Below are 12,500 nucleotides of genomic sequence, written 5' to 3'. Positions count from 1 at the left end.
ACGTATAGTTGGGTCAGTCATGGAGGGTGAGGGGGTAAGAAAGGTGGGTTCAGGGAACCGATTGCTAAAGTCGGCGACTTTTTTCTCAAAGAAGGAGGAGAACAAGGGTGGAGAAGGTAAAGAAAAGTTTGTGGGGGTTTGAAGCAGAGTTAATTTTGTTAAGAAAGTAGAGGGTTTTAGCACCAGTTATGTGAGAAGAGAAGGATTTAAGGAGGGAGTGATACTTATCAAGGTCCAGACCGTCATTGGACTTGCACCATCTCCTCTCAGCTGCTCGAAGGGTGGACCGCTCTTCACGAATAACATCCATAAGCCACGGGCAGGAGGGAGAAGATCGTGCAGGCCTGGTTGACAGGGGACAGAGAGAGTCAAGTGATGCAGTTAAAGTGGTTAACAAGGTGTCAGTGGCAGTGTTAGTGGGGTGGGACGAGAACTCGTCAATGGTAGGGAGGGAGGAAGTTACAATAGAGGAAAAATGGGAGGGGGATAGGGAGCGGAGGTTGCGTCTATCTTGTTTTCTCTCTCTTTTTTGCTTCCCTCCTCTGGCATCAATCTGATATTTGAATATGGTGTCTGTGTGTGTGAGGGGGGTTTGAGGGAGGGGTGTGTGTGAGGGGGGTTTGAGGGAGGGGTTTGTGTGTGTGTGAGGGAGGGGTGTGTGTGGGGTTAGGGGGCACTGACACTGGGGGAAAGGGGGCGAGTCATAGAGAAAAGATAGGACAGGGTTAGAGAGGACAGGGTTAGAGAGGACAGGGTTAGAGAGGACAGGGTTAGAGAGGACAGGGTTAGAGAGGACAGGGTTAGAGAGGACAGGGTTAGAGAGGACAGGGTTAGAGAGGACAGGGTAGTTACTCCCTAGACAGACAAACAGCTTGAGGCTCAACAACTAGGAACAGACTGGATGAGTGGAAACCCCTCTCTTCTCTCCTTTTCTCTCCTTTTTGCTAATAAGTAATCACTCCTTCCCTCCCTCCCTCCCTCCCTCCCTCCCTCCCTCCCTCCCTCCCTCCCTCCCTCCCTCCCTCCCTCCCTCCCTCCCTCCCTCCCTCCCTCCCTCCCTCCCTCCCTCCCACCCACCCACCTCGCAGCTAGCTGCTCTAACTTCCTCATTTACTTCTTGACAGTTGTGGTTAGTGTGACTTTGTGTGAGGGTGTGTGGTTTTAGACAGTGTTCTTTGATGATTTGTCTGAGTGATATTAACCTTCCCAGAATGCCTTTCATCTGATTGACAGCAAGAGAAGCAGAGAAACAGGGAGAGTGATGGAGGGAGGGATGAAGGGAGGAGTTGGTATTAAGATAGAGCGGTAGACACAGCTTGTGACAATGGACAAGAATATGAAGCAAGCAGAGTTAGGTAGGTCTGTGTCTCTGTCTGCATATTTACCTGTTTGTCTCTGTCTGTCTGACTGTCTGTCTGACTACCTCTCTGTCTGTCTGACTGCCTCTCTCTCTGTCTGTCTGCCTCTCTCTCTGTCTGTCTGACTTCCTCTCTATCTGTCTGTCTGACTGCCTCTCTATCTGTCTGTCTGACTGCCTCTCTGTCTGTCTGACTGCCTCTCTCTCTGTCTGTCTGACTGCCTCTCTCTCTGTCTGTCTTACTGCTTCTCTCTCTATCGGTCTGACTGCCTCTCTCTCTGTCTGACGGCCTCTGTCTGTCTGACTGCCTCTCTCTCTCTGTCTGTCTGACTGCCTCTCTCTGTCTGACGGCCTCTGTCTGTCTGACTGCCTCTCTCTCTCTGTCTGTCTGACTGCCTCTCTATCGGTCTGTTTGTCTGACTGCCTCTATTTTTGTCTGTCTGAATGCCTCTCTATCTGTCTGTTTGTCTGACTGCCTCTCTTTCTGTCTGTTTGTCTGACTGCCTATCTCTGTCTGTCTGACTGCCTCTCTCGTTCTGTCTGACTGCCTCTGTCTGTCTGACTGTCTATTTCTCTGTCTGCATGAATGCCTCTGTGTGTGTGTGTGTGTGTGTGTGTCTGTGTGAGAGAGAGAGAGAGAGAGAGAGAGAGAGAGAGAGAGAGAGAGAGAGAGAGAGAGAGAGAGAGAGAGAGAGAGAGAGAGAGAGAGAGAGAGAGAGAGAGAGAGAGAGAGAGAGAGAGAGAGAGAGAGAGAGAGAGAGAGAGAGAGAGAGAGAGAGAGAGAGAGAGAGAGAGAGAGAGAGAGAGAGAGAGTGACATTCAAGGGTGAGACAACAATGTGTTTCATACTAACCCCAACACACACACTCAGTGCTTCTTTTAAATGATGGCTTCATTGGCCTTAGCAGTTGCCAGGAGACACACCTTGACCTGCCTGTCTGTGTGTATGTGTGTGGTGTGTGTGCAGATAACCAGTTCCGTATGTCCATCTTGGAGAGGTTGGAACAGATGGAGAAGAGGATGGCAGAGATGGCCACCAACAGTCAACAGCAACAACAGCAACAACAACAACAACATCTCTCAACACACACTCCTACACCCAGGCCTGAAGATCGGAGCCAGGTACACACACACATTAACACACACACATTAACACACACACACCCACACATTAACGCACACACACACATTAACACACACACACACACATTAACACACACACAAACATTAACACACACGCACATTAACACACACACACACACATTAACACACACACACACATTAACACACACACACACATTAACACACACACACACACACACTAACACGCACACACACACACACACATTAACACACACACACACACATTAACACACACACACACATTAACACACACACAGACATTAACACACACACAGACATTAACACGCACACACATTAACACACACACACACACACACATTAACACACACACACAAATTAACACACACAGACATTAACACACACACACATAAACACACAGACATTAACACACGCACACATTCCTTCCTCTCTCTGATGTGCGTCAGAAGGCCATGGAAGAAGTGAGGGAAAACCTGGAGGGAGGGGGAGAGAGGGGGTGGTGTGTGTGTGTGTGTGTGTGGGGGGGTGTGTGGGGTTCCTATCAGGTGTCTACCAGTGGAAAGCTTCTGTAGAGGAGAGAGAGAGAGACATCTTGACAAAAATGTAGTTGTAACAGTGTTTCAGACATCACAAGGATATAGTTGTAACAGTGTATCAGACGTCAGAACAATATAGTTCTAACAGTGTTTCAGACATCACAAGGATATAGTTCTAACAGTGTTTCAGACATCACAAGGATATAGTTCTAACAGTGTTTCAGACATCACAAGGATATAGTTCTAACTGTGGTTCAGACATCAGAAGGATATAGTTCTAACAGTGGTTCAGTCTTCCGACAGCTGAACGGTCTGGATTTAAGCACAGAGCAGGAAATGTAAAGTATGTTTATGAAAATATAGAATCTATGTTTGATGTTTAATGAATAATAAATGTGTGTGTGTTTGTGTGTAGTCGTCCCAGTGGTTTGAGCGGCGCATCGTAGGTGTGTGTGAGCGGATGATGGCGGGCGGGCTCTGGGGCGGGGGAGACAGGCTTCTCCTCCACGCCGTTCGTCACCGAGGGATGACTCTGCTGCACCTGGCCGCCGCCCAGGGATACACACACCTCATCCACACCCTCATCCACTGGAGGTACACACACCTCATCCACACCACACCGTCATCCACACCCTCATCCGCTGAGCCAGTCTGAAGGCTGTTTGTCCTGCAGGAGTGTGAAAGCTGACAGTCTGGACCTGGAGCAGGAGGTCGACCCTCTCCATGTGGACCACTTCTCCTGCACTCCCCTGGTGAGACACACACACACAAGATTTGGCTATGATTGTCTAACTAATGGAAAAACTCAAGTAGAACGTTGAAATACAGGAAGTGACCTCTCCTCCTCCTCTCCCCCATCTCCTCTCCCCCTCCTCCCTCCCCCCTCCCCCATCTCCTCTCCCTCCTCCCCCCTCCTTCCCCTCCTCCCCCTCCTTCCCCTCCTCCCGCCTCCCCCCCCTTCCCCCTCCTCCCTCCTCTCCTCCCTCCTTCTCCCTCCTCCCCCACCTCCCCCCTCCTTCCCCCTCCTCCCTCCTCTCCTCCCTCCTCCCCCACCTCCTCCCTCCTTCCCCTCCTTCCCCCTCCTCCCTCCTCTCCCCCCTCCTCCCTCCCCCCCCTCCCTCCCCCCCTCCCCCATCTCCTCTCCCTCCTCCCGCCTCCCCATCTCCTCTCCCCCCTCCTCCCTCCCCCCCCTCCCCCATCTCCTCTCCCTCCTCCCCCCTCCTTCCCCTCCTCCCCCCTCCTTCCCCTCCTCCCGCCTCCCCCCCCCTTCCCCCTCCTCCCTCCTCTCCTCCCTCCTCCCCCACCTCCTCCCTCCTTCCCCTCCTTCCCCCTCCTCCCTCCTCCCCCACCTCCCCCCTCCTTCCCCCTCCTCCCTCCTCTCCTCCCTCCTCCCCCACTTCCTCCCTCCTTCCCCTCCTTTCCCCTCCTCCCTCCTCTCCCCCCTCCTCCCTCCCCCCCCCCTCCCTCCCCCCCTCCCCCATCTCCTCTCCCTCCTCCCGCCTCCCCCCTCCTTCCCCCTCCTCCCTCCTCTCCCCCCTCCTCCCTCCTCCCCCACCTCCTCCCTCCTTCCCCTCCCCCCTCCAGATGTGGGCGTGTGCTCTGGGTCATCAGACGTCAGCAGAGCTCCTGTATGGCTGGAACTGTGAAGCACTGGGGATCCCTGACTCCCTGGGCCGGCTACCTCTGGCTGTGGCACGCTCCCGGGGGCACACCCGCCTGGCGCTGGCACTGGAGCAGCTGCACACACACACACAGCCTCACACACAGCCTCACACACAGCCCCCCAGCATAGCACAGCAACCTCCACTGCCCCCCTCTCCTCTGTCCACCAGCCCGGACACAGGTGAGACCCAGACACACACACACACACACACATATGCACACACATACACACGGCTCTAACCAGTATCTTTGGGTTCTCCCACAGGTTTGAGTTCAGCCAGTAGTATTCCGTCTCCCAGTGACCCTTCCCCCTCCCCTAGCTCTGCCTACTCCAGCGGTTCCGCCCCCCTATACAGTCCCCCCGACACCATGGACACTTCCCCTTCCTCCTCCCCCTCCTCCCTCCCCCTCTCCCCCCACTCCCCCTCCCTGACCCCCGGCCCCCCCGAACCCCTCTTCCTCATGGACTATGAGGCCGCCAGCCCCCCCGGGGCCCCCGGGCCCCCCTCCCCCCCACACACACACACTCCTTCCAGGAGCAGCTGCTCGGCTACAGTGACAACACTGAGAACGAAGATGAGGACCTTGCTGCTGAAGTGCTTCAGGTCAGACACACAACACACACTGCACACACTACACACACACCATACACTACACACTCTACACACACACACACACCATACACACACTCATACACTACACACACACAGCATACACACACCCTATACACACACAGTATACACACACACACTCACACACACAACTGTTGGTTCTGCCCCTTGTCCCCAGGTTGACATGGCAACGCTGGCGGAGCAGATCATTGAGGCAACGCCTGAGCGAATCAAGCATGAAGATTTCCCCCGGGGGGCGGAGTCTCCCCTGAGAGAGAAGAGGGAAAACGACACCTGGCTCGCTACTTACCTGGACACACCCCCCTCTCCTCCCCGGTACACACACACACACCCCCCTCTCCTCCCTGGTACACACACACACACACACACACACACACCCCCCTCTCCTCCCCGGTACACACACACACACCCCCCTCTCCTCCCCGGTACACACACACACACCCCCCTCTCCTCCCCGGTACACACACACACACACACACACCCTCTCCTCCCTGGTACACACACACACACACCCCCCTCTCCTCCCTGGTACACACACACACACACACACACACACACACACACCCCTCTCCTCCCCGGTACACACACACACACACCCCCTCTCCTCCCTGGTACACACACACACACACACACACCCTCTCCTCCCCGGTACACACACACACACACACACACACCTCTCCTCCCCGGTACACACACACACACACACACACCCCTCTCCTCCCCGGTACACACACACACACCTCCCTTCCCTGGTACACACAGTCTGTTCTTAAAGCTCTGTCTCTGTGCGTGTGCAGGTGTGTGTGTGTCCCCTCCCCTCTCAGCACCCTGGCCCTGCAGACGCTCCGCCCCCCCAGTAGCACCGCGTGGGCGGAGTTTCTCAACGCGTCGGCCAATGGGAGGATAGAGAGGGACTTCTCCCTGCTGACCCTGACGGACAGGGAGCAGAGAGAGCTGTACGAGGCTGCTCGCATCATCCAGAACGCCTTCCGTAGATACAAGGTACACACACACACACAGTCTGGTCAGAGGTCAGTAACGTTGTCTCCTCAGGGTCGGAGGTCAGTAACGTTGTCTCCTCAGGGTCGGAGGTTGAAAGAGCAGCAGGACATGGCTGCCGCCGTCATCCAGCGCTGTTACAGGAAGTACAAACAGGTACTTCCTCTCCCACAGAGACCACTCCTGACCCTGCATGTGTGTGTGTGTGTGTGCATGCAAGCAGGTGTGTGTTTGTGTGTGTTGTGTACATGTGAGTGGATGTCTGTTCTGAACTTGTGACTAACAAATACTCTTTCTCTCTTTATCTACCTTTCTTTTTGCTTTTATTCTCCCTCCCTCCCTCCCTCCCTCCCTCCCTCCCTCCCTCCCTCCCTCCCTCCCTCCCTCCCTCCCTCCCTCCCTCCCTCCCTCCCTCCCTCCCTCCCTCCCTCCCTCCCTCCCTCCCTCCCTCCCTCCCTCCCTCCCTCCCTCCCTCCCTCCCTCCCTCCCTCCCTCCCTCCCTCCCTCCCTCCCTCCCTCCCTCCCTCCCTTTGTAATTCTCATGTTAGCTAACATGGATAGCTTTGAAGGTAACCCCCACACAGCTGTAACTGTGAAGACCAGGACTGTGTGTGTGTGTGTCTGTAGAATGTGGTTTGTAGTGTCTGTGTAGGGTGTATAGTCTGTGTGTGTGTTGTTGTGGGTTAATGTGTATGTGCGTCTACTGTATACGTTGCTCCCTAACCTGTATGTCTGTGGTGTGTGTGTACAGTATGCCCTATATAAGAAGATGACCCAGGCGGCCATCTTGATCCAGAGTAAGTTCCGAAGCTACTACGAGCAGAAGAGGTTCCAGCAGAGCAGGCGAGCGGCTGTCCTCATCCAGCAGTACTACCGCAGCTACACACACCGCCGCACACACCCCCCCAGACTCAGGTAAGGAGGAGGACCCACTCATTGTTCTCAGTCCTCTATCTCACCTCTAACCCTCTCCTCCTCTATCTCACCTCTAACCCTCTCCTCCTCTATCTCACCTCTAACCCTCTCCTCCTCTATCTCACCTCTAACCCTCTCCTCCTCTATCTCACCTCTAACCCTCTCCTCCTCTATCTCACCTCTAACCCTCTCCTCCTCTATCTCACCTCTAACCCTCTCCTCCTCTATCTCACCTCTAACCCTCTCCTCCTCTATCTCACCTCTAACCCTCTCCTCCTCTATCTCACCTCTAACCCTCTCCTCCTCTATCTCACCTCTAACCCTCTCCTCCTCTATCTCACCTCTAACCCTCTCCTCCTCTCCTCCACCTCTCTCCTCCTTTCCTCCTGTCCTCCACCTCTCTCCTCCTGTCCTCCTCTCCTCCACCTCTCTCCTCCTGTCCTCCACCTCTCTCCTCCTGTCCTCCACCTCTCTCCTCCTGTCCTCCTCTCCTCCACCTCTCTCCTCCTTTCCTCCTGTCCTCCACCTCTCTCCTCCTGTCCTCCTCTCCTCCACCTCTCTCCTCCTGTCCTCCACCTCTCTCCTCCTGTCCTCCTCTCCTCCACCTCTCTCCTCCTGTCCTCCACCTCTCTCCTCCTGTCCTCCTCTCCTCCACCTCTCTCCTCCTGTCCTCCACCTCTCTCCTCCTGTCCTCCTGTCCTCCACCTCTGTCCTCCTGTCCTTCACCTCTCTCCTCCTGTCCTCCTCCACCTCTCTCCTCCTGTCCTCCTCCACCTCTCTCCTCCTGTCCTCCTCCACCTCTCTCCTCCTGTCCTCCTCCACCTCTCTCCTCCTGTCCTCCACCTCTCTCCTCCTGTCCTCCTCTCCTCCACCTCTCTCCTCCTGTCCTCCACTTCTCTCCTCCACTTCTCTCCTCCACTTCTCTCCTCCTGTCCTCCACTTCTCTCCTCCACTTCTCTCCCTCGTCCTCCACTCTCCTCTCCAGAGGGTCGTTCCTGACTAAGAAGCAGGACCAGGCAGCCAGGAAGATCATGAGATTCCTGCGGCGCTGCAGACACAGGTCAGTGGTCACACAGGGGGTCATACAGGGGTCATAGAAAGGATCAGGGGCCAGACAGAGGTCAAACAGGGGTCATAGAAAGGATCAGGGGCCAGACAGAGGTCAAACAGGGGTCAGGGTTCACTCAGAGGACATACAGGGGTCATAGAAAGGGTTTGCGGTCATACAGGGGTTGTGGGTCATAGAAGGGTTACTCAGAGGTCATACAGTGGTCATAGTGAGGTCAGGTGTTAATTCATTGTCATGAGGAAAATGTGAAACTTTTTTTCTGTCCCTCCCTCTATCTCTCCCTCAATCTCTCCTCCCTCTATCTCTCCCTCAATCTCTCCTCTCTCTCTCTCTCCCTCCATCTCTCCTCTCTCTATCTCTCCCTCCATCTCTCTCCTCTCTCTCTCTCCCTCCCTCAATCTCTCTCCTCTGTCTATCTCACCCTCCATCTCTCTCCTCTCTCTCAGGATCAAGGAGTTGAAGCAGACAAAGGAGTTGGAGAGGAGGGGTCTGGCCACTTAGCTCCTCCTCCTCCTCCGTCCCTCCAGCCCTATGAGAGGGAGTGAGAGGAGAGATGGAGGGAGAGAGACTCCTGCCTTATTCTGGAATGGAGGAGAGGAACTGAATGAACCATTTTACTCCTTTATTTACACCATCCATTCTTTTTTATCAGTTTTTTTCTATCGCTTTCATAAGAAGACTCCTGACAATGTCTATGTCCCCTGTTCTAGAAACACTGTCTATATCTGTCTGTCTCTATACAGATTTTTCTACATCCTGCTTTACAGTTAAAAACCTTTTACATGTGTGTGTTTGTGTGACAGAGAGAGTTTGTGTGTGTGTGTGCACGAGTGTGTGTGTCACTGATGTAGGGTGAATCTGAGTCCAGGACTAGGGTGAACCTGGGTCCAGGATTAGGGTGAATCTGAGTCCAGGACTAGGGTGAACCTGGGTCCAGGATTAGGGTGAATCTGAGTCCAGGACTAGGGTGAACCTGGGTCCAGGACTAGGGTGAATCTGAGTCCAGGACTAGGGTGAACCTGGGTCCAGGATTAACCCTACAGGGAACCAGAGTCTTCATCTGAAGCCCTGATGATGATGAAAGGAGGAGGAGGAAGAAGCTTTTATTTGTCTGCAGCCCTTTGGATGTTGCGTTGCTCAGATGCGTTGCTAAACTGTTGCTAAGCTGTGTTGCTAAGGAACTGTGGTGTTTCTTAAGGGTTGGTTTACTTAGACTAGTCACTATCTACTTTGCCACAAACACAAAGTCCTTAAACCCCGCCCACTTAACCCACTCCAGGGTCAGGGGTCATGAGTGTAACAGAGAGGAGGGGAGGGGAGGAAGGCAGGAGAGAGTGTTTATTGTGAGTGTCACCATGTCACCGCCCAGCCATGACTGAACCCGTGCTGGTGCTGCTCTTGTAAACACCATATGTGATGCGTCACAAAGGAAATTGTCTGTTAGGCGGAAAGTTGCAAAAATGTACATATTGTAAAATATACGGTGTAAGGACAATTATATTTATGACGAGAGAATTCACTACTTTCGCTTGCTTCAGATACAGTACATTTATTTACTCTTTCAATTGTGTTATTTAGTGGGTGATGTTGAAATGAGCATGGTCATATTTCAAAACGTATTATTATATTAATTATTATGTTGATGGCATCATTTTGTTATTTGAGTTTGTTGTAATAAGAAGCGGTTGTATTGTTTTTTGGCATTTTTGAGACTTTACAGAAATTATATTAGTAGCTTAAATGAACATGTATCTATATTTGAGTTTTGTTCTTCCAGAGTGCTACTGTCATGCATGGTTTCTCTTGATCCTACATGTCTCTCAGAATGACCAGCCAATAAAGTGATTAAATCTTCCCTGCCAACTCTGTTCCTCCGGTGGGCTTTCCAACCATCACCTCCGTCTGGGTCAGATCTGTCTGGTTCACATTCATCCAGCCCAGAGCACGATTAAAATAACAACACAACTACTCACTTTAGAGTTACAACATTGCATTGCAGAAGTGGTCTGTGTTACATTGCATTTCAGTTTAGTTATGTTGCATTTCAGTTTAGATATTATTGTTGCACTGTATCTGGTAGCTGAGATGTTACTGTACACTGTGCCTGGTAGCTGAGATGTTACTTGACACTGACTGGTAGCTTAGATGTGGTTACTTTACACTGTGTCTGGTAGCTGAGATGTTACTTTACACTGTCTGGTAGCTGAGATGTGGTTACTTTACACTGTGTCTGGTAGCTGAGATGTTACTTTACACTGTGTCTGGTAGCTGAGATGTGGTTACTTTACACTGTGCCTGGTAGCTGAGATGTTACTTTATACTGTGTCAGGTAGCTGAGATGTGGTTACTTTACACTGTGCCTGGTAGCTGAGATGTTGTTACTTTACACTGTGTCAGGTGGCTGAGATGTGGTTACTTTACACTGTGTCAGGTAGCTGAGATGTGGTTACTTTACACTGGATCTGGTAGCTGAGATGTGGTTACTTAACACTGTGTCTGGTAGCTGAGATATTACTTTACACTGTGTCTGGTAGCTGAGATGTTACTTTACACTGTCTCTGGTAGCTGAGATATGGTTACGTTAGACTTTGTCTGGTGGCTGACATGTTACTTACTTTACACTGTGTCGGGTAGCTGAGATGTTACTTTACACTGTGCCTGGTAGCTGATATGTTACTTTACACTGTGTTTGGTAGCTGAAATGTGGTTACTTTACACTGTCTGGTAGCTGAGATGTTACTTTACACTGTGTCTGGTAGCTGAGATGTTACTTTACACTGTCTCTGGTAGCTGAGATGGTACTTTACACTGTGTCTGGTAGCTGAGATGTTACTTTACACTGTCTCTGGTAGCTGAGATTTATGGTTACTTTAGACTTTGTCTGGTGGATGACATGTTACTTACTTTACACTGTGTCGGGTAGCTGAGATGTTACTTAACACTGTGCCTGGTAGTTGATGTGTTACTTTACACTGTGTCTGGTAGCTGAGATGTGGTTACTTTACACTGTGTCTGGTAGCTGAGATGTGGTTACTTTACACTGTGTGTGGTAGCTGAGATGTTACTGTACACTGTGTCTGGTAGCTGAGATGTTTCTTTACACTGTGTCTGGTAGCTGAGATGTTACTCTACACTGTGTCTGGTAGCTGATATGTTATTTTACACTGTGTCTGGGAGCCCAGATGTTACTCTACACTGTGCCTGCTAGCTGATATGTGGTTACATTACACTGTGTCTAGTAGCTGCGATGTGGTTACTTTACACTCTGTCTTGTAGCTGAGATTCTGAGAAGGGTCCAAATGCAGTGCTCCCTCCTCAGGCCCCTCTAAACCGGAACTCTCTCCTCAGTCCCCTGAAGCCGGAACTCTCTCCTCAGGCCCCTGAAGCCGGAACTCTCTCCTCAGGCCCCTTTTTTCATGTGTATCCGAGGTATTAGCGCCACCGCTGGTCGGAGGATACTGTAGGCTATTTATATTAATAGGCTAACTTACATTGAACTTCGGTTTTAGCATAAGTCAATAGTGTTTAACAAAGCGGAAATTAGCATTGCGGCTAGCGTTAGGTACAGGGTTCTAAATTAACACCCGCCAAATGCGGGCTAAATTTCATTTTCATAGCGGTGGCGCTAATACCTCGGATACACATGAAAATGTGTATCCGAGAGTTCCGGCTTTAGGCAGCCTGACGTTGTCATACTCATAATTCTAGTCAGAATATGAGTCTGAGAACTCTCCGTTGGGCTTTGAGTACGGGGCGTGTTTCAAACAAGCCTGGAAAACAAATGCCTCTTCGCTCAATTGGATAGACCTACAACCAATCAGAGCAAAGTAATATGTTGTTTGTTCAAAACGAATTCAACCCAAGGGCTCTTTCGTGACGTTACTGTTGATCATCTGTCCATCATCGTCTAAAGCCCGCCCTGGCAATTTCATTGGTACGCCCAGATTCAGGTTTTCTGTAGTTGTTTCCCAATACCAGACCCTCCAGACCCAACTTCCCGACCAAATTTTTTTGTGGGCGGGGAGAAGTTGCACTGGCAGCCAGGCTAGGCTTTAGGGGCCTGAGGAGAGAGTTCCGGTTTAGAGGGACCTGAGGAGGGAGCACTGCATTTGGACCCTATTGGAGATTCTGGCCAAACTTCATATGAGACGATGGTGCCATCTTGTGGTCAAATTATAAAACTACAGCATTCATAGTTGTCACCATAC

At 51.6% G+C, this 12,500-nt stretch overlaps 1 protein-coding gene across 1 annotated transcript in view; it reads left to right on the top strand.

Moving 5' to 3' along the window:
• camta2 (calmodulin binding transcription activator 2) overlaps window positions 1–10,155 on the top strand; it is a 31,481-nt gene extending 21,326 nt beyond the window's left edge. Inside the window, 12 exon segments of the mRNA XM_084691439.1 lie at window positions 2,325–2,479; window positions 3,431–3,609; window positions 3,689–3,767; window positions 4,600–4,858; window positions 4,943–5,200; window positions 5,203–5,282; window positions 5,467–5,624; window positions 6,107–6,311; window positions 6,393–6,464; window positions 7,060–7,223; window positions 8,209–8,283; window positions 8,739–10,155. Coding sequence (XP_084547565.1) covers window positions 2,325–2,479; window positions 3,431–3,609; window positions 3,689–3,767; window positions 4,600–4,858; window positions 4,943–5,200; window positions 5,203–5,282; window positions 5,467–5,624; window positions 6,107–6,311; window positions 6,393–6,464; window positions 7,060–7,223; window positions 8,209–8,283; window positions 8,739–8,793 — 1,739 coding nt within the window. The 3' untranslated portion in view covers window positions 8,794–10,155.
• The last annotated feature ends 2,345 nt before the right edge of the window (window positions 10,156–12,500 follow it).

This window comes from Hypomesus nipponensis, chromosome 25 (assembly GCF_054491055.1).
Source record: "Hypomesus nipponensis isolate SF chromosome 25, ASM5449105v1, whole genome shotgun sequence".
Classification (NCBI taxonomy): domain Eukaryota; kingdom Metazoa; phylum Chordata; class Actinopteri; order Osmeriformes; family Osmeridae; genus Hypomesus; species Hypomesus nipponensis.
The sequence above is the reverse complement of the archived record's forward strand: the minus strand, read 5'-3'. Positions and strand labels throughout refer to the sequence as shown.